Genomic DNA, 27626 nt, shown 5'->3' with positions numbered 1-27626 from the left:
ACAAAGCAAATTTCAAATTATATTGAATTACTTAATAAAAACTAGTCTATTGCTGCATATAATTATAATGTTTTTAGGAAAATCACATAGTAAAATAAACTCTTTCATTTGAATTTTATTTGACCATTCATATAATGTAGTTAGTATGTAAGGAGATGTAAATGGCATCTTTCCATTTAGTCTATCTATAATTATCAATTGCCTATTAAACTTAAATATAGGCAGCCTCTTTTCCAGGAGATACAATCAGCTACTGGCTAACTGGGTTGTTCCAGTACAGTTGTCCATATTTAAGTAGTATTCAAACATGTACGTATACGTTATGTGTTTGAATTATTGAAATTATGAATGGTTTGTCATAATAATGTGCGTAGAAATGAATTGTTGATGTTATATGAAGTCCTTTTCTTCTTCTGATGTTCAACTTCTCAGGAGAGTGAAGTTCTTTCAGATCTCGGGTGTCCTTGCTTTTAGATGGGCCAGAGGCATTGTTGAACTATAGGCGTTATTAGAACAAAATGTTCTTAGCAAGTAAAACCTGATTGGAAAAATATAAATTTTAGCGTATTTACAATATTTCACTAGAGCAATACAAGGAAAACTGCCCTGACCCTTGGTGGCTGTGTTTCTTAACTGACAGTATCTATTTGTAAAACTTGGCTTAGTTATAATTAGAACAAATGTTCATTGCACGAGTTATGAATTCTTCAGTGTTCACAGACTTTTTATGTAATCTGACCAAGTTACCAAGTTTTTCACCCTATGTGACTCGGTTTTGAGCTTGGCTGAGATGATTGCCACAAATGTTCTGACCACATTTCACGAAGATTGAGCAAATATGTGGCCTTAAGAGTGTTCACATGGTAGATAGCACTGACAGCTTAAAGGCAATACACTACACACAAAAGGTCTGTTATGTACAAGACATTTGCAGAAACTAATTCTGAGCTATGCTGTGGTAATGAAATCAAGAAGAAAACAAGTAGAAAGCAATACAAACACAGTCACAGGGTTTACCCTTTAAGTACTAAGGAATAGGAATATAAATACAAACATATAATTTTGCCTAATATGGTTGTAACTAAATAGAAACAAAATAGCACATCACCTAATACAGCATTTTAAGAATAAAGACCATGATGAAATAGATCACAATTCTTAAAAATATACCATGTTGACCAGATAGCAGATATTCAGTACAGCAATAAGTTCAATATAGAGAAGAATAAGCTGACACAAACTTCAGAGGCACTAACAATACTGACATACTTAAAGATTGACAATGCAATGTTCTGGCTGCTAAAATTTAATTCTTGTAAAAAATTCTTTGAAAACTGACTTTATAAGAATGGCAACAAATATCAAAATATTTTATCTTTGTAACAGTCATGGCAAAAAGTGTATGACAGAACTTTGCTATTTGGCAATGCATGCTTTCATGTCTGAACAAATTAAAAAGTTTGTAATTGCAATAATGCAGATAAAAAAGTGTTGATATCTGAAAATTCAGTTAAACTGCACAACATGTGATAGTTAACGAAAGATATATGTCATATGTAAAGTTAAATCATTTAAGCTGCAAAATGAAGACTAGGTTGTGCATTTCATAACAAATAACATGATAGTAACTACATACATACAGATCTCTCCCTGTTGATTTCTAGCCTATACATGCACACATGAAGATAACTACCGGTAATATTGCACTCATTACAAATACTAGAACTATTGAACAAGAGCGCCATGATGACCAAAAGCATTCACCTGACTACAAGCAATGACAGAGATCGACAGCTTTAAGAAATTGTCTACAAAACAGTTCTGTATTAGGTATATATTTTTCTGTTGTTGCTGTAATTAGACAAGTATGCATATGATGGTAGAGTGACCAATATTTGACTTCAACTCCTACCAGGGGGTTATAATGCCCTCAAAACGCTTCTAGCCCTGTTGGCCTAGTGAGTGCAAAGCCCAACCCACTCTTTGGAAATCTGTGCTCGTCTAAACAAAAACCTGTTATGGAACCGTGGTAAATCAAACTAACATGTTTTGTTGATTTCTTTCAAGTAAAACAATTTATTATACTTTTCCGCAATGAATTTTAAATAATTATTATCTGTTATTTTCCATAATATCAAACATTACAAAAAACGAAATACCTGGAAAAGTAAGTGAAGACCATATTTTCCCCAAAATAACAAAATTGCATTCATTTTTAACTTTAAGATTGACAAAAAGTGACTGCTTGCATGCAAGTATCAGTTAACAATCATCGTTCTAAAGCAGTTGAGTGCTGTTGCATTTTCGGCAAATAAGTTATGAAAGTTAACAAGCTGTAATTGGTTCAACAAGATGACACAATACATTTGCTTTTAGCTTATTTCAACCTGACAGAAATACATGTAAATACTATGAAGTATATGAATGTTTGTTTCAATCCGACTTTCACTTGAGTAATGAATGTTTTAAAACAAAATCACATTGTCTCTACTTATACCATCATGGTCTTAAAAACAAGATCAAATGAAGGTCAATGACATCTCTGGCAAGTTTAAATGTTGAGGTATGAGGTACAATAAGTGGCAAGAGATTGGTGGTGTCCCCCTGACACTTTCCCATCAGAAGCAAAGTGAAAATGGCTTTTGCAACCAGCATAAAACCAGAACAGCATGGGAGTAACTCGCAGTCTGTTCAGGTTTTATGCTGTTTGATGCTCATCAGTATCTAAGGGTTGGAAATGAAACATTTCAAACTTTAATATATTAAGAAAGGTCTTAAATTTAATGTGATTTGCTAAAGGACTTCAAATGCGTCAAAATGTGTCTATACGGGGTAAAAAGTTAATTCATTGATACATTAAAATACTAACACAGTATCATTTATAGTTGTTGATTTTATAGATTAAAAAAAAGATGAATTTTAGTTTTGCGTTCATTAACAGAACATTAACAGTTTAAAAATATTATTATCAAAATGCTATGAAACATGCATTTCTTGTGATTTGTTACAGACATTTAGATACAATTTTGTTAAAAAAATGTCTGCTGTTTTAAAATAAAGCTGATAAAAGCAAGTCCTATGCTCATTACATAACTTTTACAAGTGAATGTTATAACTGATATTCAAACATAAGAAAGCTAAATGTAAAATGCATACTGATGCAAAAATGCAAATTGAAAACATATGAAGATACGCAACATTTTTTTTTTCCACTCCAACATACACCACAAGTTTTTCCACTTGTATCATACCTGAAGTTCGAAAGACAATGGACACTAACATATGCCGGCCGTTTTTTTTAATTATAATGCCTAATTTGCAGACAGTAAGTTCTTAAGAATGGAATGTTTGTACAAAACAAATTATGGAAAACATGAAAAATGGAAGCATGTACATGTGACCGATCACTTACTTTTCAGCATATTGAGCCTTCATGAGACAACACCTGGCGACCATTGAAATACCACTGTTAATCTTTCTGGACATAGAAAAAAATGTGGATGTGTGTGTAAGTACTCAGGAAAAAATAAAAAAAAAATAAATAAAAAGTTTTGTCACCCTGTCACCTGGCAATAAAAAAGTAGATTTCTTAGTTATTTCCATGGCAGTTAATTATAAGAGTCTATGCTTGATTTTTTTAGTACTTTTATCATGTCCATTGATTTAAATTAACTGACATTACTTAAAATCTGAAAAAAATAACAAATCGAAACGCATGCATTTTAAACTAGCACAAATGTCGCAGAATGTATACATTTCGGTCAAGCATCATTATATTAATACATGTATGCAGATTGAAACCGTGCCATAACAGATATCAATAAAATAATCATTTAAATTTTGAACCTAGTAATGACACATTTATGAAACTAAAGAAACAAACTGAAACACTTAAGTTCACCTGAATAAATAAGCACCGATACATGTATGTAGCATAAACTGAATATTTGAGTCGGGTTCTGAGAAAACTGAGGGCTAAATGCATGAGTGTAAATTGTCGTCCCAGATTAGCCTGTGCAGTCTGCACAGGCTAATCAGGGACAACACTTTTATGGTATTTTTAGTTTCAAGGAAGTCCCTCCTTTCCGAAAATCAAGTTTAGGCGGAAATCTGGGATGACACTTTACGCACATGCATTAAGCCCAGTTTTCTCAGAACGCGGCTCATTTTATACAATATACAACAAGAAGCTGTCACAAACAGTCAATCCCTGCGTTGTGTATCTCATGTGCATTGTTGTAAAAAGTGTACAGTAAGAATTTGCAATATAATTTTTGAACAAAAACAACAACAGAACAAGAGACATGTTTGTCAGAAACACAATGCCCCCTATTGCGCCGCTTTGAAATAAAATTTCAATATATCATTTGGCAGGTTTGGAAATTATCTCCCTTTTAAAGCTTATTACTACCCTTGGATTGTATTTTTTTACTTTTGACCTTGAAGGATGACCTTGACCTTTCACCACTCAAAATGTGCAGCTTCATGAGATACACATGCATGCCAAATATCAAGTTGCTATCTTCAATATTGCAAAAGTAATGGCCAAAGATAAAGTTTTCGGAGGGACACACAAACAGACAGACAGACAGACAGACAAACAGACTGACAGTTCAACTGCTATATGCCACCCTACCAGGGGCATAAAAACTGCAATAACAAGGCACTGGCATCATGGAATATTCAAGAAAGGACAAAAACTCATTAAAAAGCAGTGCCATATTAATCTTTCTGTAAAAGTTTAATGTAAATCCCACACAAAATATAGTAGCACAGAATGTGTGAGGGACAGAAGCACCCACATGTACACACACACATACCAGGACAGAATGACGCCTATAATTTTTGCATACCTACGCGTTTTAGCTTAGAATAATCAAAGATGTACAAAAGATTATAAAACTTAAATCACATTAAAAAACAAGGGGTAAGCAATATCAAAAAGAAAAGGTAAACTATCATGATATTTTACTAAACTATTTTTCTAGTTGATATATTTTGATGCTTAATATCATAGATTCTTACAACATGAATACATGGGAAGTATATGGAATGTTTTCCAAGAAAAAATGTGTTATATGTATAAGGATTAAAACACTTTCAAGTAAAAAAATTTTGACCACATTTATATTGATCTTGATTTATGCTTTTTCATGCATTTGTGTAGTTTTTGTTATAAAAACTACACAAATGCATGAAAAAGCATTAATTGAGACAATTTTGATGACTTCATTTTGTGAATTTTTTAAGTTTGCAGTATTTGAGTTGGAAAAAAACAGAACTCAAAATACACAAAAACATAACATTGCATAATTATATTTTGAATATCAAAGAAGCTATTGCAAGTAAATCATTACAAATATATAAATGCATAAAATTATAAAATTTATCTCAAATGCATATTGGCAAAAATTGTTGATCTATTGCTTTGTAAATTTTTGACCCCACATGGCATGGTTTTGAATTTAAATTATATATCATTTGGACGAATATTCTTACAAAGTTTCATGATAATTGTGCAATAAAGTGTGACTTCAATAGTAACTAACAACCTTTTTACTTTATGTCCTTGGTGGCCTAGTTATTGGTCTTACCACAATTCATGAAGATTGTTAATGATTGGGACTAATTACACATTAAGAAGCTTTTTCTTAAATTGAATTTGTGACCCAGTTTTTGAGTCAAGTTATGAACTTGACCTAGATACCATTATAATTAGGATACATTTGCAGACCATGTTTCATGAAGAATTTGGACAAGAGATTTTAACAAGCATTTTTTAACTTGACCTAGTGACCGAGTTATTTCACCCGACATGACTTAATTGTTTGAATTCAGTTTTGACATTATATAGACAACATTTAATGAAGACTGGTCAATAAATTACAATTCTGAAGTGATTATAAGTTGTTTTGTGTTTTGTTTTCAAAAGTGTCTGAGAATGTTTGCTCCACTTAATCCTATTTTAAACACTTACTATATATACATGAAAAAATGTTCTGACAATGTATGGACACAACACGTGACCTTAATACATGTGCAGTCTTAAGAAGGTTAAGGTTGCCGAAGCAAGACTGACAAAGGACAACAGGCCACAACAAAAGCTCACCATAAGCATGTTGTGATCACATGAGATTACAAAAACAGTCAAATAAAACACCCTTTAGATTCAAAATACTACCTTCATTTCAACCCGAAGGCCTGTATTGTTAGACTGAAAACTATTATAATACATGTGTTTTAACCTAACGTTTTTTTTCAAGTATAATTCATAATAACTCTTACACTACACATGTGCATATAAGATAACATCATTTCCTACATACACACTTGTTTTTAAATTGCATGTTAACATATCTTATACATTTTCGTTAAATTTCAACATGTTCTATAGAATGAAACACCTTGGATAAATAATCCTAAGACAACATACAGTAATAACCTAAAAACAATGTCAGAAGAGAAAAAAAACAACAACACTCTGCATACAAAATGCACCCAAACGATAATTATTTCGAGCCCTGAATTTAAAACCAGTAAGAGCTTCAACCAGTTTCACATAGTAAGTGCTTCAACCAATAAGTCCTTCAACCAGTTTCACATTTAATCCTCAATTTACTTACACAGTGAAACATCGCCCAGGCTGGAGATTACTTAAAACTCTTGGAAACCACAATGTCAACCATAGCACCTGTAGTCATTTATTATCTCACAGTAGAGAGATCAAAACTATTCAGACCAAACATTAAAGTGCCTTTGTAAAAAAAAATACATAGGGTTAATGGTGAAAAAAACCTTTCTTAAATAGAAATGTGAAGCAGATACAAGAGTTTTTTGCACTAAATCCTCAACAATACAGGAAAGACAAAAATACAGACAATTTTTTTCAGAAAAAAACCCTTTTAAAGTGACATTAAAAACAATACTCTACAATTAAAAAAAAAAATTATAGGAAAATTTATTAGCTTCAGACACTATATTAAAAAACATTCCACCAAAGAAGATAAAAAATAACAGACTGAAAAGAATTCTAGTGAAAATTCTCGAATTCAATTGAATAAAATATACAATATTTTTAAAGCCATCATACATTAATCTTTTAAAACCCTGGTAAAACGGTTTCCAGGATATACAAAAAAAACGGGAATGGAAAGATTCCATGTTAACTTCTGGAATACCATAAGATAGAACATCGATGGATTTCACAATTTCTCTTCTATCAGCTTCTCATGTAGATTGTGCAGTCCCTTGAAGTACTTGACAGTTTTCACTTTCAGCTCCATTGTGGCGTCCTCATCGCATACAAAGATCGTGTTCTTGTGCATCTGAAACGCGCTGACTGTGAACATGTGACTGACTCCACCCTCAATCGCCTTATGTAGGGCGTATGCCTTGTGGGCTCCAGTTATCAGGATCATTACCTGTAGGGAATATGAGACATTAACCCTTTGCATGGCGGGAAATTTGTTGTCTGCTAAAACGTCGTATTTCTAAAATTAGTATTTTCTTCGATTTTTTCAAAGAATACTATCAGAACAGCAAACAGTTTAGATCTTGATGAGACGCCACTTTCTGTGGCGTCTAATCTGGATCCAAACTGTTTGCAAAGGCCTTAAAAATTCGGTTCCAGCACTGAAAGAGTTGTGTACAGTGATGTCTTTCCTGGTAGATTGATGATACCTCATGTAGAAGCATGTTAGGTAATACGGTAAAAACTATTATACAACTAAAACTAAAACTGCCACAATCTGACTAACTTTCCAATGGTTAAACACTTATATAAATATTAAACAAGGTTTGCAATTTTTTTTTTTTGGAGATTCATGACTTACATCCAGAGTATCTTATATGCCTAACAAGGGCTGTTTGTAAAACATGCATGCCCCCCATATGGGCTCTACGTTGTAGTGACAGCCATTGTGTGATTATGTTTTTTGTCACTGTGATCTTGACCTTTGACCTAGTGACCTGAAAATCAATAGGGGTCATCTGCGAGTCATGATCAATGTACCTATGAAGTTTCAAGATCCTAGGCATAAGCGTTCTTGAGTTATCATCTGGAAACCATTTTACTATTTTGGGTCACTGTGACCTTGACCTTTGATATAGTGACCTGAAAATCAATAGGGGTCAACTGCGAGTCATTATCAATCTACCTATCAAGTTTCATGATCCTAGGCATAAGCGTTCTTGAGTTATCATCCGGAAACCATTTTACTATTTCGGGTCACCAAGACCTTGACCTTTGACCTAGTGACCTGAAAAACAATAGGGGTCATCTGCCAGTCATTATCAATCTACCTATGAAGTTTCATGATTCTAGGCATAAGCGTTCTTGAGTTATCATCCGGAAACCATTTTACTATTTCGGGTCACTGAGACCTTGACCTTTGACCTAGTGACCTGAAAATCAATAGGGGTCATCTGCCAGTCATTATCAATCTACCTATGAAGTTTTATGATTCTAGGCATAAGCGTTCTTGAGTTATCATCCGGAAACCATTTAACTATTTCGGGTCACCGTGACCTTGACCTTTGACCTCTTGACCTGAAAATCAATAGGGGTCATCTGCGAGTCCTGATCAATCTACCTATCAAGTTTCATGATCCTAGGCATAAGCGTTCTTGAGCTATCATCCGGAACCATTTTACTATTTCGGGTCAACGTGACCTTGACCTTTGACCTAGTGACCTCAAAATCAATAGGGGTCATCTGCGAGTCATGATCAATGTTGCTATGAAGTTTCATGATCCTAGGCCCAAGCGTTCTTGAGTTATTATCCGGAAACCACCTGGTGGACCGACAGACCGACCGACATGAGCAAAGCAATATACCCCCTCTTCTTCGAAGGGGGGCATAATCAAGTTCAGTTCTTATAGTCTGTAGCAGGTTCATTTCAAGTTTATTTTGTCTTAGGGAATATTTATTTAGCAAAACAATCAAATAAGTTAGGAATCTTATGGCTACTAAACTTCAAGATACACTTTGAAAATAAGATAAATTTTCACATTTAAAAATAAATAAATTCATATTAATGATTATTTTATTTTAAGTAAAAAAAATATTTGACAACTTTTTATCTGTCTTTTTTAGCACACATTTAGGTATATAATAATTTATTAAATTAAATATACCACCAAAAATTATATAAAATGTAGAATCAATACAATTTCAATTTATTTATCATAAGAAACACACAAACCTCTTTTGCATCCATCACAGTTCCTACGCCAACAGTTAAGGCCCTAGTTGGTACTTTTGCTATATCGCCCCCAAAAAACCTGGCGTTGGCAATAATGGTTTCCTGAGCAAGGGTTTTTACGCGTGTCCTTGAGACTAAACTTGAGCCCGGCTCGTTAAAGGCTATGTGACCGTCAGGGCCAATACCTGAAAAATGTTTTTCTTTTTAATATTTTGGTGACAGCTATACTGACACAATTGAGGGTAGATAATAGGCAAACAAATAGATGGCTAGATGAACATGATGAACCAGTCATCAAAAGGGCTTTCCCTATATATCTTCACATCAAATAGCTAATTGGTGAAAAGTGGCTATTAAATATTTTAACTGGCAAAACTTTGTGAAAGCAATTTAAAGAACTATACTTTGTTTCCAGAATCACATCTTTTAAACAGTTATGGCAACATTGCATTTGTTTATAGTGCAGTATTTGAAAATCCAGTTGTCAAGTATTGCTTCAATTGCCATAGCAGTATCAAATCACTACAAGTTTAAACTGTTTAATTGCTTACACAATTTTAACTACAAGGAGCATTTATTAAAATTGTGAATTAAAAAATATCCATATTTTTTTTACAAATGGTGAAAATCAAAAATAATTTAGGGCGAGAGCCCTGAAACACAATACAATGGTGCATAAATGTTTTCAATGCTACATCAATTCAAAAACACAGTAAACCATCAGGCAGCTTCTTAAAATACAGTCTGTTGTCTGGCCTTTCTAAATGTTTGAATTTCAGTTGTATGTATTCAGCTATGAGAATTAGCAAGTGCATGTATACTTATATAGTCCAAATACTGGGCACCAATATCAGTGATTTTCTCACCACAACAATACTGGTTGGCGCTTAGAAATATAAATTTGCAGCATTTTTCTGTTATTTTTTAAAGAAAACGTGTATGTACTATTAATGTCATTGTCAAATATTTTAGAAATATTAGCAACATATTACAATTAAATTAGCCAACAGCTTTTCTGACTACTGGTATCGCTAACATAGTTCTGTACCTCCTAAGAAGAGCTGTATGCCGCCAGCCTGGACGATCTTCCGCTCATACTCCTCACACTCCTTGTCCAGGTCTGGAGCGTTGCCATCGAGTAAGTGAGCGTTTTCGGGCTCGATATCAATGTGCTTGAACAGGTGGTTCCACATGAACGAGTGGTAGCTCTCAGGGTGGTCCCGTGGAATGTCTGCCAGATGATACATGTTTATTGAATTTATAGAGCATTAAATTTGGTGCATCAATGATGTCTCTAGTGCCTGATGTTATACAGTTTTTCTTAAAATCTATTTTGTGTTGAATGAAACATAAATAGGGGAAGATAAAGAATCACAAAAGTACCAGTGCATGGTATTGTTATTGTGTATTATTTCTAATGTACATTTTGAAGAGCCCTTTCTGGATTTGATAATTTTGATTCAACCTTTTTCATAATTATTATATACACAATACTTGTGCACCATAGTTGTCTTTCCTAATAAACGTTGTCCTAGTACTGTAGTGCGATTGGTGTTTTTATGCCCCCGGTAGGGTGGCATATAGCAGTTGAACTGTCCGTTAGTCAGTATGTCAGTGTGTCAGTATGTCAGTATGTGTGTATGTGTATATGTCAGTCTGTCCGAAAAAAACTTTTATTGGCCATAACTTTTTCACTATCGAAGATAGCAACTTGATATTTGGCATGCATGTGTATCTCATGGAGCTGAACACTTTTGAGTGGTGAAAGGTGAAGGTCAAGGTCATCCTTCAAGGTCAAATGTCAAATATATGGCATCTGTCCGTTCGAAAACTTTAACATTGGCCATAACTTTTTCAATATTGAAGATAGCAACTTGATATTTGGCATGCATGTGTATCTCATGAAGCTGCACATTTTGAGTGGTGGAAGTTCAAGGTCAAGGTCATCCTTCAAGGTCATCCTTCAAGGTCAAAGGTAAAAAAAATAAAATTTCAAAGCGGCGTTCTCATGAAGCTGCACATTTTGAGTGGTGGAAGTTCAAGGTCAAGGTCATCCTTCAAAGGTCAATTTTTTTTATTTATTTCAAAGCGGCGCAATTGGGGGCATTGTGTTTCTGACGTACACATCTCTTGTTATTATTACTTTATTTAAGAAATGTTTGGACTTGTTGTTACTTTGATAATGCTTGAAGAGATATTTCTTTAGCAAAATGATGAATGAAAATGATCACCACTCAGTCTGGCTTCTTTTAAACAACAGAATGTCATTACTTCCCTGTCAGTAAAGAAGGAACAATGAAAAGACATCATACCACAGTATTCGTCCATGTTGAATGTTTTCACATATTTGAAAGACAGTTTTCCTGCTTTGTAGAACTCTATCAGCTTCTGGTAGGTCCCCATGGGGGTGCTACCTATAATATAAAGTATTCACACTAAGAGTGAGTGCATACAATTTTAATGTTAATGCGCTTATTAAACATGTACATAAAACAATGTAATTTTACATATGTGTTGGGGATTTTATTTTATAAAATACACCAAGAGTTTTCCTTTAGGCCATTGCCCCTCAAAGACATGATAGATTATGGTCACCAGGGGTAACCTTCAATACTTGGCTTCTGGCACCAGTTTTCAACAACTAAACCACTAGATTAGCAATATGCTCTACATGTATTCTCTAAATCCAAAGGTCAAATTTAATACATTTGTTTTTGATCCACCCTCTAAATAATGGTTGACCCTTATCTGAGCCAACAAACATTACACTGATGCAGACCGAAACTAGAGATGTGTTTGTCAATAACACAATGCCCCATACTGCGCCACTTTGATTTTATCATTTGGCAGGTACAGATAATTATCTCCCTTTAAAGCTTATTACTTCCCTTGGATTTGTTTATTTGACCTTTGACCTTGAAGGATGACCTTGACCTTTCACCACTCAAAATGTGCAGCTCCATGAGATACACATGCAAGCCAAATATCAAGTTGCTATCTGAAGCGACATAGAAGTTATGAGCATTTTTCAAAACCTAAATGCAGTGTGACGGAAAAACGGACAGACAGACAGTTCGATCACTATATGCCCTCATTCGGGGGCATAAAAAACAAATAAGCCATAACCAATACCGCTGATACCTGTAGATATCTACAAGGTCTACAAACCAGTGGGGAGTCCCAGGGTGAAGTACTTGTCTGGTCCAGGGTTAAAGTCCAAGATTTTCCTCTTGATATACTTGGCTGCCCAAAAGCCTACATCCGCTGCCGTGTTCTCTATAATTAACCTCATCTAAGAATGCAAATAAAATCATGAGTAACTATTTAACAATGCACATATGACACATAGTTTACAGTTAGAGGCTTAATTTTATGTTCAACTGGTTTGGCATAAATTTGTTTGAAATAATTAATGGTGTTTATTTATGAACTTATTTCTTTTAGCTTGATTGCATAAAAAGCTTAAGGCTTATTGATATGCTCTCAACTCTTTTTCCTGGGTAGAATCAGTTCTTGCTGATTTTGGGGTATATCTATCCCACAGAATGATCTCAAAGTGCGGGTTCGAACCATGACTTTCTGGTCGCTAGGTGGACACAATATGCACTAAGCCAAGAAAACATTGTGTTTGAAATTCAATACCACGGTACAAAGAGTGTTCATGTGACATTGTTATAATTGATGAAATTTTATCAACAATATTCTTAAGCACTTATACGTTGTGTAATTTGTTCATGAAAATTAATGTTAGTGTTCAAATCATAACACTTGAACACAGCGTTTAAAATGAAACCTTTCGGTGTTTATTTAAGGTAAAGCCTTATTAAGAGCCATTTATTTTTACTTAATAAAATGATGTTCATCACTTTTGAGAAGTGGAGTATCAAGTCATCTGCAAATTTACGCTCTTTCAGCCCCCCTCCTCCCACAAAAAATAAATAAATAAAATAAATAAAAATAAATAAAATTAGCCAGATCAACTTTTTTTATTTATATTATTAAATTGACAATAATACAAAATAATGATGGGAAATGCTTTCTGCAACGAAAGAAAAAGAACAGCATCTGAGGAAAACAGTAAACAAGAGGGCCCTAGTTCGCTCACCTGAGAGGAGTCGGTTCATTCAATCAAACTTGACCTATATATTGTACAGAAAAACATCCTGGTCAAGTTATATCATTATTTCATCTGCGAGTCATGATCAATGTACCTATGAAGTTTCATGATCCTAGGCGTAAGCATTCTTGAGTTATCATCCGGAAACCATTTTTCTAAATTGAGTCACCATGACCTTGAAAGCCATTGTGTGAATACGTTTTTTGGCACTGTAACCTTGACCTTTGACCTAGTGACCTGATAATCAATAGGGGTCACACAAGAAACTAAATTGAACAAGACTATTGCTAAGCAATAAAAGTCCCCTACCGGCTCCACCATTTTCAGAAATTCCGCCATTGTCAGAATATTTTTTTTATTTGTAGCCATAGCAACCAGAATTTTTGAAGTAGGAACAAAATGAAATGACGTGCATAATGTCCATATTGCCATCTATCCATGTTCCAAGTTTCGTGAACAAATATAAAGAACTTTTAAAGTTATCGCAGGATCCAGAAAACCACCATTTTCAGCAGTATTTCTAGTCTATTTGTTGCCATAGCAACCAGAATTTTAGAGGTAGAAACAAAATTAAATGACGTGCATAATGTCCATATTGCCATCTATCCATATTCCAAGATTCATGAAAAAATATTAAGAACTTTTAAAGTTATCGCAGGATCCAGAAAAGTGTGACAGACTCACAGACGCATAAAAGCGAAAATCTCATTTTTTTTGTTACAAGCACACAAGAAACTAAATTGAACAAGACCATTGTCAAGCAATATAAGTCCCCTACCGGCTCCACTATTGTCAGAAATTCCAACATTTTCCGATTTAAAAAAATAAAATTTGTTGCCATTAAGCAACCATAATTTTTGACGAAGTCAACAAAATGAAATGACGTACATAATAATGTCCATATTGCCATCTATCCATGTTCCAAGTTTCGTGAAAAAATATTAAGAACTTTTAAAGTTATCGCAGGATCCAGAAAACCACCATTTTCAGCAGTATTTCTAGTCTATTTGTTGCCATAGCAACCAAAATTTTAGACGTAGGAACAAAATAAAATGACGTGCATAATGTCCATATTGCCATCTATCCATGTTCCAAGTTTCGTGAAAAAATATTAAGAACTTTTAATGTTATCGCAGGATCCAGAAAAGTGTGACAGACTCACAGACGCACAGAGCGAAAACCATAAGTCCGCTTCGGTGAAACCAGTAGGGGACTAACAATTGATACACACAGTGAGCAATATGACTATATTAATTAATTGTCTTTTTGTCATACACATATTGGCTCAAAATCAAATAAATAAAGGATATGTAAATTGAAAGCATGATGCAAATTAAAGCCTCCCCTATTTTTAATTCCCATCAATATTAACATAAAGAAGTGCGTTTTTTCACCAATTTGGGAATGGGGCCTGGTCCCTTTGGATTGTGAAAATTTGTGATGTTTTGACGAAAATTGGGAAATTAGTGTTGTTGTCGTTTTGCTAAAAAATGCTTCAAAATTGAGAAATTAAGTGTTTACAGTTTTATATTTACTAAGGTTGAACTTATATGGATGGGAATTGAACAAAACATTGAGATATAAACAAACAATTTTTTTTGTGGAAACCATTAATTGGGAATTTTTAGCTCCCATTTGGGAAAAAATATACTTATTTCCATTGGGAATGGGGCCGATTACCTGACGTGATTTTGAATGAAAAAACACACTGTAAAGTTTTAAGTTTTTCTCTAAATAAAATAGTATTTTTTGTAGTATGTTATTGCAGTTTGAGCAATGTGTGTATTGCTAAATAAATCTATATAAAAACCACCTATATTACATAATTTTTATGTGAATTAGAGTAGCAGTAATGTTTGTCTATGCTACCACTTTCGGAGATGATTTGCTTTTATCTGTTTGTTCTTCCCCAGCAAACATGCCCATATGGACCCTTTGCTGGCAGGATGATATGACAAGCTTATGTGTTGAGGAGGGGGGGGTCGAATTCTTCTAGTTCAATCATCTAGAGTTGTTTGTTTAACAAGTTACATGTATTTAAAAGATAAACATTTTGAACATGCATTCCTAATTCATGTATTGATCCGACATCTCCTTGATGTCTGCTGAGAAAAACCACATTATCATATTGGCCCGACATATGGCTGTCATCACATTTGTTAATGATACTTCATTTACTTTGATGTTAAAGAGACAGACACATACACCAGACTGTTGAGTCCTACACTGCTTCAGTACAATGTAGCAGGATGTAGTGCCTAAAGGGTCAGGACTGTTTGTCTAAAGAGAAAAAAGGTTATACATTTTCAACAAATTCAACAGCTTGTGAACATTTGGCATTTAAGTGAAATTTACAAGACGCTGTTTTAGTTGTCTGTTTATGTATGTATGATACTTAACTCTGTATAACATGTAAGCATGACAGGACATGAGCAATTGATTGTGTTTATGAACCATTATTAACCCATTTATGCCTAGCGTCTAGAAAAAAGGCCTTGGCAAACAGCGTAGATCCAGATGAGACGCCGCATCATGCAGCGTCTCATCAGGGTCTGCCCTGTTTGCTTAAAGGTATTTCTGTAAGAAATATTCTAAATATAGAAATAAATATACTAGACATCCATAATTTCGGAAATAAATTGATCCAATTTAGAAAGATGGGAGAGTCCACTGGGGATAAATGGGTAATTGGTTAAACATTGTGCTCCCTCTTACACAGCGTTTTTTCACCCACCATTTTGGGAATGGGGCTGGGTCCCTTTGAATTGGGAAATATTGCTTTCTTTTGCATAAATTTGGGAAATTAATGTTGTTGATTATATGCTTACAAATACAGTACTTTGAAATTGATAATAAAAGTGATTTCGATCTGATATTTTCTAAGGTTCAAATTCTAGAGCTGGACTTGGAGATAATTTACATGTTTATACTTGTTAAAAACAAGATGCGTTTGTGAAACACAATGTCCCCCTATATGACGTTTGACCTTGAAGGATGACCTTGACCTTGACCCTTCACCACTCAAAATGTGCAGCTCCATGAGATACACATGCATTTCAAATATAAAATTGCTAGCTTCAATATTGCAGAAGTGACATAACATGACCAATTTTGACCCATATATTTGACCTTGAAGGATGACCTTGACCTTTCACCACTCAAAATGTGCAGCTCCATGAGATACACATGATGCCAAATATCAAGTTGCCATCTTCAATATTGCAAAAGTATTCATAAAATAAGCGATTTGGGCCACATATATTTGACCTCTGACCTTGACCTTTCACTACTCAAAATGTGCAGCTCCATGAGATACACATGCATGCCAAATATCAAGTTGCTATCTTCAATATTGCAAAGGTATTCATAAAATGAGCAATTTTGGCCACATATATTTGACCTCTGACCTTGAAGGATGATCTTGACCTTTCACCACTCAAAATGTGCAGCTCCATGAGATACACATGCATGCCAAATATCAAGTTGCTATATTCAATATAGCAAAAGTTATTGCAAAATGTTAAAGTTGGCGCAAACAGACCAACCAACCAACCAACAGACCAACCAACAGACAGGGCAAAAACAATATGTCCCCCACTACTATAGTGGGGGACATATAAACTTTTTTTGGAAACCTTCAACTGGGAATTTTAGGTCCTATTTGGATTTTTTTAAAACTTTTTTCCATTGTGAATGGGTCCCCCTACCAAACCCTAATTTGAACGAAAAAAAACCCCCACTGCTCTTACATAAATTATCAGTGCCTGAATGTGATAACTTGAGTCTTAGGAAGTGTTCATTGGTTAAAACCTTTATCCACATATTTGGAATATATTATATAATTTTATAGTATTATGCACTTTAAAAGTGTGCTCAAGCTATGCCTATATGGAAGGGCATAGCATCCTGCAGCTCCTAGGTGACACCCTACCCCTGAGACCCCTATCATGCCCTTTTTTATCAATATCTGATCACATTATTGTTCAGCAAAGTTTATAAGTAGTTACAATAAATAATCAAATTAACACAGCAAAACTAGAATGGTTCATTATAGAAACAATGTTTACAAATGAAAATATCTGTAGTTTGAATGAAATATATAATACTGGAGGTGCTAAATATAAACTTCACATTATTTGTGTATATTATTATAACATAAATAAGTGAAACATGCTTTGATAATACAATTTCACAGTGAAATTTCTTAAAGACTGTAAATTATAGATTTGTAATACCCATCCAAACAAAAAACACTTCCATAAAAAACTTGTTCTCTCTCTCTTGATAAAACATTTTCAAGCTTGTTTTACAAGTATTAACTATAGGACTTAAATGCTCACGATATGCTAATTTAGCTACTTTTGGTCTGAAAGAGAGTTAGCCCATACTAATGATTTTAATAAGGCCTTATCTCTTCAGCTAACCTGGCCTTGTTTTCAGACTAGTAACCAGGTTTCATTTAAAGAATTTCATTGCAGTTATCATAATTGTTTATCACTGCAGGCCAGTAGTACTTTTACACTGACTGTACATAAGGACTTAAACTTGAAGAGGTACACTCATCAGGTTGTGCTACAAAGACCTCTGAAGAGGCTAGTAGGACCTGAAAATAAACTCTGATATACACACAGGGGCACACGCATTGATTTCTTTTGTGTACATTTCCAGATGGTGTCACAACAGTGTAAATATCACATGCTGTTACTGATTACAGCAACAGAGCCATGACATTGAACAGTTACATACATAAAGATGTTGATTTTGTTCAAGTTTTGGTTGGTTTTCACTGGTATCTGGTAGATTTTAAAGGTACTTGCTCATAGAATTTTGCATTTTTAAAAGTTCTTCTTAAATGATTCATATTGATTTAAACATTCCTTCAAAATAGCTCCAGTGTAATACAGGAGAAGGATTTAAAGGGTCACTTTAGTCTTTACAACAGTTTTGGCAGATATTAAAGTTTGTCATTAAATGCTTTATATTGATAAATGTAAACCTTGGATCTAAAGAGCTCCAGTTAAAAAAAGAATAAAATTAAAGAAAGAATTTTTTTTATTCCTAAACTGGATTCTAACCACTGACCCCTGGAGTAAAAGTCTACTGTTAAGCTAGACGGCAATCTGTGCTCATACAATGAGTGATGTATTTAATACTTTATATAAGCAATACTTGTAGTTTCACAAAATATAACGACAACAACAGAACTCTCCAAACTATTCAATTGTTTTGCATTTCAATGCTTTATCATTTTCAGGTTTTTAAATCATCAAAAGATGCAAATAATGGATAATTTAGAGCATGACAAAAAAATGTTCAGTATTACTGTTTCCTCACAGATACCATAACTACAACAAAAAGTTGGGAATCTCCTTTTTAAAATAATTGTTCAATTTACATAAACTTGAAAAGGCCCCTTTAAGAAAGAATAACCCAACATAAAAAGTTTATCCCACCTGCCCTCAAAGCACTCACCTTTGGATTAAATGCTATCACATTGATGACTTGCCCTTTAAGTCTGATATATTATGTCAGACATGTCATGCTATAAGTCACAGGTGGTTAGCGTGTGGCTATGATATTAATTAGTGAAAAAATCATTTTGAATGATAAATAATCATATTATAACGAAAAATTAACTTTTCTGAAAAAAAATATTTCACTATCAAATATATATATAACAAGGTATGCAACTCAAAATCAGCCCAAAACAGGGTGCATCGCTTTGAACAGCCATATCTTCATCAATTGTGCAGCGATTTTCACGATCTCGGTCTTATTCAACGCAGAAATGAATTTCCTTTCTGGAAATGTATATGTCTTGCAATATTTTTAACAAATGCTGGGTCAACTTTTAAGAAATAACACGATACACAACACGCATGACCCAGTTGACAGTGTGAACAAGTCCCTTTAATTAACATAGACCTAAAGGAAACACTCAAACAGTTCACATGTCATTGTTGATTAACCCTACAAGAATATTAAAATGATTAGAAATTTATTAAACACAAGTCATAACAATTTACATAAATATATACGTTTTACTCCACATTTAAACGTGTTACCTTAATTAACACCTCACCGATTAGATCAACACAATAACAATTGTTTATTCTGCAACAAGAACAGATGTTTCTCAAAATAACAAAATATTTTACGACATTTATTTTTGTGCAATAAACGTAGTCGCAAAACCTTCCGCATTTACGATAGCGATGGCGAACGTGGGAGCAAAACTACTTTTACATTCTAGAAAATTCTTTTCATTAGCACAATTAAGACGCTGTCATTTAACAAAATGTGTTTACTGTGAAACAAAACCAATATCAAAATTGAAAAACACTGTAAAACTTCCAATATACCGGTTGATTTCGGGAATAAACAGTAAACAGCGGAAAGTTCTGACAGCTGGTGCTTTTGCCAGTTTTGGTTTCAGTTCATTCTTGCTTTATGAAGGGACTGTTTTAGCAGCGGGGAGAAGTGATGACAATGGTATATGTGTGTTTGATATATTTATTAATTGAATATATATTTACCTAAAATTTCTTGGCGTCAAATAATAGGTTAGCCACCTTGCACAATCTTAACTTGTTCTTTTTATTCTTGTGTTTATTATTGCATCAGCCTGTTAAATATGTTTGACTTTCTGAGAGTTGGAAGGTTGCCTATTCTTCAAATGATAAAAAATGCACAAATAACCATACTTACTGCCATCACTTTTGCCAAGGGAAATTATTAATTTGTGTTATGGTTGTCTTAAGTTTTCAAATTAAAGAATGTGAAATATGAGTTTTATCAGTGTTAACCCTTATTTTGGTGAATTTACCAACACTCGCATCGTTCCCTATTCGACCGTTACATATTCGTAAATCACTAGCTTTGCATAACTCCAGTAATCTGTCGCCAAATGCGTTAGTTCTAATATCATTAGATACCCGAGGAATGTAAATATCAATTTTGTCATCTGTTGATTGAGATACATGTCGATCATAGCGTACAAAGTCCGATTTCTGCCCTACCCTCGCATTAAAATCACCACAAGCTACATGTAATACTATTCCTTTGTTTTGAAAATTACATATATCGTTTTCTAATTGGAAAAATGCATCTGTATTGACCATATCGTGAATAGGTGAATTTTCTGGTGCAATATAGGTAAATACAATATACATATCTTCTGCATTCTGTAAAAACGTCTTATATCACTTAATACATAGTAAACTAGAAATGGCGCGGCAGAGGCCGACGCGTATCCCCACGCCGCATGTTTGACCCAAGGGCGCCCCAGGGTTGATCATGGGGCCATGCATAGTTGAGATTGACTGTATTGTCATAAGAGAAGTTCAGTATCAATTAGAAGTGAATGGGTGTAAAAATAAAGAAGTTATAGTAAAAGGCAATTTTGGGAGGGTGTGGCCTATGTGGGCGGGGTGCCCCAGGGTTGGTAATGGGGCCATGCATAGTTGAGATTGACCGTATTGTCATAAGAGAGGTTCAGTATCAATTTGAAGTGAATCAGTGTATTAATGAAGAAATTATAGTAAAAGGCAATTTTGGGCGGGTGTGGTCTATGTGGGCGTGGCGCCCCAGGGTTGGCAACGGGGCCATGCATAGTTGAGTTTGACCGTTTTGTCATAAGAGAGGTTCAGTATCAATTTGAAGTGAATCAGTGTAGAAATGAAGAAGTTAATGTAAAATAACCTAAATTTTTTTTATAGTAAATGGATTTTTTTGGTGGGTGTGGCCTATGTGGGCGGGCGCCCCAGGGTTGGGATTGGGGCCATGCATAGTTGAGATTGACCCTAATGTCATAACAAAAGTTCAGTATCAATTTGAAGTGAATCCGTGTAGAAATGAAAAAATTATAGTAAATGGAAATTTTTGGTGGGTGTGGCCTATGTGGGCGGGGCGCCCCAGGGTTGGGAATGGGGCCATGCATGGTTGAGATTGACCGTATTGTCATAGGTGAGGTCCAGTATCAATTTGAAGTGAATCGGTGTAGAAATAAAGAAGTAAATGTAAAATAACCTAAAAAAATGAGTGATAATTTCTGACGCGGCCCCACCCCAACCCCTATAACTTTTGACCCAGGGGTCAGATCAAAATTCCAAATAGTGCACCGTCGCACATATGCTCATAGCTACCATGTGTGTAAATTTCAAGGTTCTAGTGCTTTTAGTGTAGGAGGAGATAGTGGCCAGGACGGACGGACGGACAGACGGACGGACAGACGGACGGACGGCGGAGATCACCACAATATCCCCACCTTTTTTTCAAAAAGCGTGGGGATAATAATTGTGATCGTTTTTAACTAGCTTAATGCCCTTAACAATATTATTTTTGATATAAACTAAAATTCCTCCACTGCTACGTTTCGCACGTCAATTTTGGTATTTTCTGTACGAGTTAAATAATTTATAACCTTGTAAGTCAATGTCACTGTTTTTATTAGTCCATGTTTCACCTAGGAATATAATGTCAAACTGGTTTAAGTATTTACTGAAGTCTCCATTGGCCTTTTTTTGCTGTGTTAGCCCTTTGATGTTCCATGCGATGCATCGTACGACACTCTCGCTCCTGTCCCAACGATTCTTTGTTTGCGATGGCTCCTGGTATAAAAGTGTCCTGTTTATGTACAATTTGTCACCAACGATGTAAGCCTCTTTTTGTTGTTTCCTTGCCTCGATCATAATGGGTAAAAGGCACTTCCGGTGGATATTGCTGACTGACACCATATGGTCGTTCAAGCTTTTGTAACTTTGTCTTACACTTTCCCTATCTGAAAAATAGGCGAATTTTGCGACAATAGGCCGTGTCTTGTGTTGACTGTACTTGCCTATCCTATGCCCTCTGTGTATAAAAGGCATGAACATTATTTTATGAAAACTGAGTAAATTCATGTTAAACAAGACTATTGCCAAGCAATATCAGGGGTCTTGCAAGTGGGGGAAGTGGGCGATTTGCTCGCCAAGGGAATATTTATAACGCTAATTAATTTCATGAAGGCGACATAACTTCTCCACCTTTTAATTATTTGTTTGTGCCACACATTGACCATTAAAATCAACTGGATGTGGAGAACTGGAAACAGGAGAATTCTCAGCCAGAAGTTGCCCCATTTACAGGTCATGCAAAGTTGAACATTCAAATGCACAGGCGGGAGCTATTAGAGTTCTTAAAATTGTTCATAGGTGAAGCCTTGATTAATTGCCTTGTGCTGGCTACCAGTAACTATACTTCAGCAAAGTTAAATGGCCCATTAAAACAATACATAGGAATGATCAAATGGGAAGAGTTTACTAGCACTGACAATAAATATAGGGCTCATTCACAGGTAAGATTTGGAATCTGTGCTGTAAAATGAGATTTTAAATGAATTTTTATTTTACAAAAATTGTAGCACAATATAACATACTTGTAAAATGAAGACCTATGACGCAACTGTACAGATGTGACATTTCCTGAAACTTTCAGCTAAGCTTGACCCCTGGATGCAAAAGTACTACCATTTCTCCCTGAAAAGTTGCCACTTCTCCCTATTTTGGTCTTTGGGAGAAGTGACTTCTCCCTAAATTTTGAACCTAGCTAGACCCCTGAATATATGTCCCCTACCGGCTCCACCATTGTCAGAAACGTTATTTATAAATATTTGTTGCCATAGCAACCAGAATTTTTGATGTAGGAACAAATTGAAATGTCGTGAATAATGTCCATATTGCAAACTATTCATGTTTTAAGTTTCATGACAAAATATTAAGAACTTTTAAAGTTATTGCAGGTTCCAGAAAAGTGTGACAGACTCACGGACTGACTGACTGACGGACTGACTGACTGACAGACTGACGGACACACAGAGCGCAATTTATAAGTATACATGTATAAGTTACATGTTCAATTATTTGTTTGATCTTTATTTTGTACATCATATGCTTCATTTTAATGATTTAATCACGAAAATACAATACTATTTATATATTATTTATTCTTTAATAATCACAAACAAATAGGCATGCTCACATTAATATTTCAAGAGCAAGTAACATTCCAGCCATTACAAAAATTGATTTAAATGAACCAAATAGATTTATGTAGAACAACATAATATTCACAATTTAATCAACAAAATTTTACAGAGTGTTTATACATAATTGGTATGAAGTTTCTAGTTGCTCATTAAATGAATTTCATTTATAAATAGTGAGGTTATTTTTTTACATTTTCAGTGAGTGCTTTGCTGCTTGCTGTTAGAAGAGGTGACTTATATACAATAGAGAGGTAAAAGAGCTTAATGAACATTTGCATAATACCGCAATGTATTGTATGGTTCTATCAAGCATTTTCTAACATATTTATAATTGACTTAAGGTTCTTTGTAAGCTGTCATGCTGATTACGTTTTGGGCAAAAAAGGTATTCTTTTCAGCTGTTATAGTTAGAAATTTTATTATAGAAACATTTACTCGTATATGTTCGACTGTATTCACCACAGAGGGCGTTCCTGAATAGCGCCAATAAGTTGAATGAATGGTTTGCTAGTGTTTGTTTACTCTGAGTTTATGACTGTTCAGCGTTATTTTGAGTGCTGTTTCATGTGTGTGTTTTAGTCTCATCAAAAGTGGAGTTGATGTAAATGTGAAACATGAATTTGGATGGACTGCTCTGCATGTGGCTGCCATTAATGGAAACATTCAGTAAGTGTTGCATTCTTTATTGTTATGATATGGACAACCCTAGGTCCCTCAAAGTGTGACTGCACTTTTTCTGTCTATGGGCGACGAGTTTGTGAAAAATCACCTGTTGTCCAATAAGTCATGACATTAAAATCCATGTCTGGAAAAGCCTTTTATGATCTTATCTTGCCAGAAAAGAATTTTAAGCAAAGTTAAAAAAAAAACTTTTTGAAGTGTTGTAACTACGGTATGAAATTTATTAAAAAAATTATGTGATTTTTTTCTTATTAAGTCTGGTGAAAAAAAGAATCAGTTAGCAATATCAAACTGATGGATTCCCAAAATGCAACAGAAACTTTCCAATAGCAAAAATAACCATACAAACAATCTGTTATCAAAATCATCAATAATCATAATGTATGTTAATTTACTAAAGCTAAATTAGCTTGCTATCTTCAGAATTATTCCAAAACAACACACCACTTTCCTCATTTGCACATGGTGTGTCAGTTATTGATACATTCAAGGTATCTTTATGTTTATTAGTTTTGATTCATATTAACATTTATTAATTATGGAAAAATAAAAGTTTATGAATTTCTTTTTATGCCCCCGAAGGAGGGCATAATTATAGTGATCGGACTGTCCGTCCGTCTGTCTGTCTGTCCGTCACACTTTGCGTTTAGGTTTCGAAAAATGCTCATAAATTCTATGTCTCTTCAGATAGCAATTTCATATTTAGCATGCATGTGTATATGAACAAGGCCTTTCCATACGTACACAAATTTTGACCCCTGTGACCTTGACCTTGAACTTAGGGTCCGCACTTAGGTTTCGAAATCTGCGTTTAGGTTTCGAACAAAGCTCATAACTTCTATCGAGGGTTTATAGGGGGCATAAGTCAACCTATGGTGACAGCTCTTGATTATTTCCAATTTAGTCTTTTAACTTTTTAACCCCCCCCCCCATTTGGTTATTGTTCAATTTCAAGGGTACAGGGCCATATACGAATGGTAATTGTAAAAAGATTTAGCTGTAAAATGGAATATTTTCCAGAATGATCCCCATTTTTAATTTAAATCAGAATGCAAATCTTTTTGATTTGTGTTTTGTCAGAAAGTCTGTACATTTCAAATTCATATCCCTAGCTTATAAACCTTGCCATCTTTCAGAGCGGTGAAACTTCTCCTGGGGGCTGGGGCGGACCCCAACATTGAGGATGAGTTCAGTCAAATACGACAGGTGGCTAAGGAAAAGAACATACACCCCATACATGGTGAGTACTCTCCTTATATGCGAGCCTCGCTCTGTGAAAAGGGGGTTTAATGCATGTGCCTTTCCGCCTTAACTCGTCTTCCTTTAAATAAAAAATGCAATAAAAGCGGAAAGTGTGACTGTGTCCTCCCTGATTAGCCTGTGGGACGACACTTTGCGCACATGCATTAAACCCACTCTTCAGAGAGCAAGGCTCATAAATAAACAGTGAGTTTCCATGTATTGTAATTCTGGGAGAAGTTTTTAATCCCCCCTCCCCCTCATGATATTGTCCGTGTCAATGTCCATGAATTGAGTGTACATTTTATGTCAAAGCGGACACGAATCTTAATTATATTTAAGTTGTCAGTGTCTGATATAAATTGTAGTGCAGAATGTATTTGCCTGTAGTATATTTGGGGTAACAGTTTTTCATGAATAATTTAGTTCACAGTGTCCGTGAAGAGGAATTCAGTAATAGGTTGAATGTGAATGCCAACTGCAGAGGCTGCACTCCACTACATTACGCAGCCTTGATAGACAATGAACAAATTGCGACCATTCTTTTGGATGCAGGTTTGTTACAAATTTGTAAAAAAAGAACTATTTAGATATGTAAAAGATTTGCAGTAAACTGAAAGCTTCGCTTGTATACTCACTATTAAGTATGTCTGAAAATATACATATTGAAAAAGAACTATTTCAGGCCTTATTGCTTTTTGATATATTAAAAACAGTGCAATTCCAATAAATATCTTAGTCTTGATAACATGGAAGTACAGTCTGACATATATTTTTCTTAATAAAATGGCCCTTTTTACGACATTTATAATATATCTCTTAAACTAAGAATTTTCATTTGCCAAATCAGTAGACCCAGGAGTCATTTGCTCTTCAGTCTTTATATCAAGATATTAATTATACAATTATAGCGCTGAGAGATTTGTATTATACTGGATCCACTTTGACGTTTGTCTGACCATCCCTGAAGACTGAAACTTATTTAACAAAATACCCCTGCACTTTCCAACGTATAACATTCAAATATGTGAGCGTAGTTTCTTATGACTTGAAGTTGTCCTTGTGCAATTTTATCCTCCTAATTTAAAAGTTGCTAAAGTTATATCCCTTTTTTTAACTCAAGACTTTTTTAAACATTAAACTCGCTTAATGTAACAATATGCAGTGTTACTGAGTATTTGTCACTCTTGTGACAAATTGACAAAGTCTAGTTAATCTGTGAAGAAAATTGGTCAGTTTGCCAAACACAGGTGCTAACCCGGCTGCTGAGAATGCCAATGGACACAAACCAGAGATGTACGCTAAATCTGCTTCATTAAAACAGCTTCTGAATGACAGAGAAAAAGCTGTGAGTTACTAAATCATTCTTTGTGAATCCATATTTAAATGAAGAATCATATTATTTTGTGTTTTCTAATTGATAGTTTACTTAGCATTGGTTTGGTCACCACTTTAAATTGTTTAAGTGAGCATATAACATATATGTTGTCAATATGTAAATATTGACTTATGGTATAAGATGTGAGAAATATGAATCTCTTACAATATTTTCTCGCATATTTAGTTCTTAAAGACATTAAATTCATAAATGCCAATTTAACAAGGGTCAAAGGTATCTGCAGCAACAAAGAATTAAAAAACTTATGATAATTCTGAAAAAGAAGCAGTTGCTTGTATTTATCTTCTCTATCTGGTTAGTTCAGTTGTTAGAGCGCTGGACTTAAAATCCAAGGATAGGGGTGCTTTTTTCTTAGCTTGGCCATATTTGTGTTGGGAGAGGTCATGCAATAATTTTTAAAGCAGTTATACCCCTACCTCTGATTCTAGCTGGGCAGTTGTCTGTTATTGGCATAAGAATGTACACTTACTACTGGTCAATAAGTATACCCTGGGAACAGAGTATTAATGATCGCCATAAAATGACAGAACATATTGTTAAATATGGTGAAATATCCTGATAAAAAACATAAACAAAATAAAGTGATAATGGTATATGGTTACAGTACAAAGCTGAGCAAGACAAGATTGCTGCCGACGAGAGACGTCGGTTTCCTCTAGAACAGCGACTCAAGGAGCACATAATCGGCCAGGAGGCGGCCATAAACGTTGTAGCTGCAGGTAGGGAGACAGGGTGCTTAGAAAATGTTTACAGAACTGAGCAGCAGCAAGTGACAATTGATCTGATGTCATATGCGGCTAGTGTAGCTGCAGACCAGCGTGCACATCTGAAAATGTCTGGTCAGGATCTACCCTGTCGGCTTTAAAGTCATGCAAGGTTTCGTAGTCTTATGAGCCAACAGGGACGGTGCAGTTTTCCTTATATGGCTATTGTAAAACCTTGTTAACACTCTAGAGAAGTGAC

The 27626-nt window shown here is 34.7% G+C and overlaps 2 protein-coding genes across 2 annotated transcripts in view; one reads left to right on the top strand and one right to left on the bottom strand.

The window, feature by feature from the left end:
• Nucleotides 1–1007: 1007 nt before the first annotated feature.
• On the bottom strand, nucleotides 1008–19511 carry LOC127876174 (glucosamine-6-phosphate isomerase 1-like). Its single transcript, XM_052421180.1, has 6 exons — nucleotides 19386–19511; nucleotides 12372–12495; nucleotides 11516–11617; nucleotides 10252–10434; nucleotides 9204–9388; nucleotides 1008–7421 (listed from the first exon to the last, which is right to left on the bottom strand). The coding sequence occupies exons 2-6, from the start codon at nucleotides 12493–12495 to the stop codon at nucleotides 7203–7205; spliced, it is 813 nt and encodes a 270-aa protein (XP_052277140.1). The 5' UTR covers nucleotides 19386–19511; the 3' UTR covers nucleotides 1008–7202.
• Nucleotides 19507–27626, top strand: part of LOC127876169 (caseinolytic peptidase B protein homolog) — a 35647-nt gene continuing 27527 nt past the window's right edge. The window contains exons 1-7 of the mRNA XM_052421170.1: nucleotides 19507–19812; nucleotides 23544–23595; nucleotides 23924–24010; nucleotides 25162–25265; nucleotides 25691–25819; nucleotides 26515–26612; nucleotides 27268–27382. Of these exons, the coding sequence (XP_052277130.1) occupies nucleotides 19536–19812; nucleotides 23544–23595; nucleotides 23924–24010; nucleotides 25162–25265; nucleotides 25691–25819; nucleotides 26515–26612; nucleotides 27268–27382 (862 nt within the window). The 5' untranslated portion in view covers nucleotides 19507–19535. The remainder of the gene's footprint in view (nucleotides 19813–23543; nucleotides 23596–23923; nucleotides 24011–25161; nucleotides 25266–25690; nucleotides 25820–26514; nucleotides 26613–27267; nucleotides 27383–27626) is intronic.

Source organism: Dreissena polymorpha, chromosome 4 (genome assembly GCF_020536995.1).
Source record: "Dreissena polymorpha isolate Duluth1 chromosome 4, UMN_Dpol_1.0, whole genome shotgun sequence".
NCBI classification, from domain to species: Eukaryota; Metazoa; Mollusca; class Bivalvia; order Myida; family Dreissenidae; genus Dreissena; species Dreissena polymorpha.
Note: the sequence above shows the minus strand (reverse complement) of the source record. Positions and strands in the feature narration are given on the sequence as shown.

What these genes read in the sequence shown, in the direction of transcription:
- LOC127876174 (XM_052421180.1), bottom strand. Translation starts at nt 12,495, where the DNA reads ATGAGGTTAATTATAGAGAACACGGCAGCGGATGTAGGCTTTTGGGCA. An exon ending in CACCCTGGGACTCCCCACTG is followed by an intron (nt 11,618 to 12,371) that starts GTTTGTAGACCT and finishes TTTATATTATAG; the next exon opens with GTAGCACCCCCATGGGGACC. An exon ending in CATACAGCTCTTCTTAGGAG is followed by an intron (nt 9,389 to 10,251) that starts GTACAGAACTAT and finishes AACATTTTTCAG; the next exon opens with GTATTGGCCCTGACGGTCAC.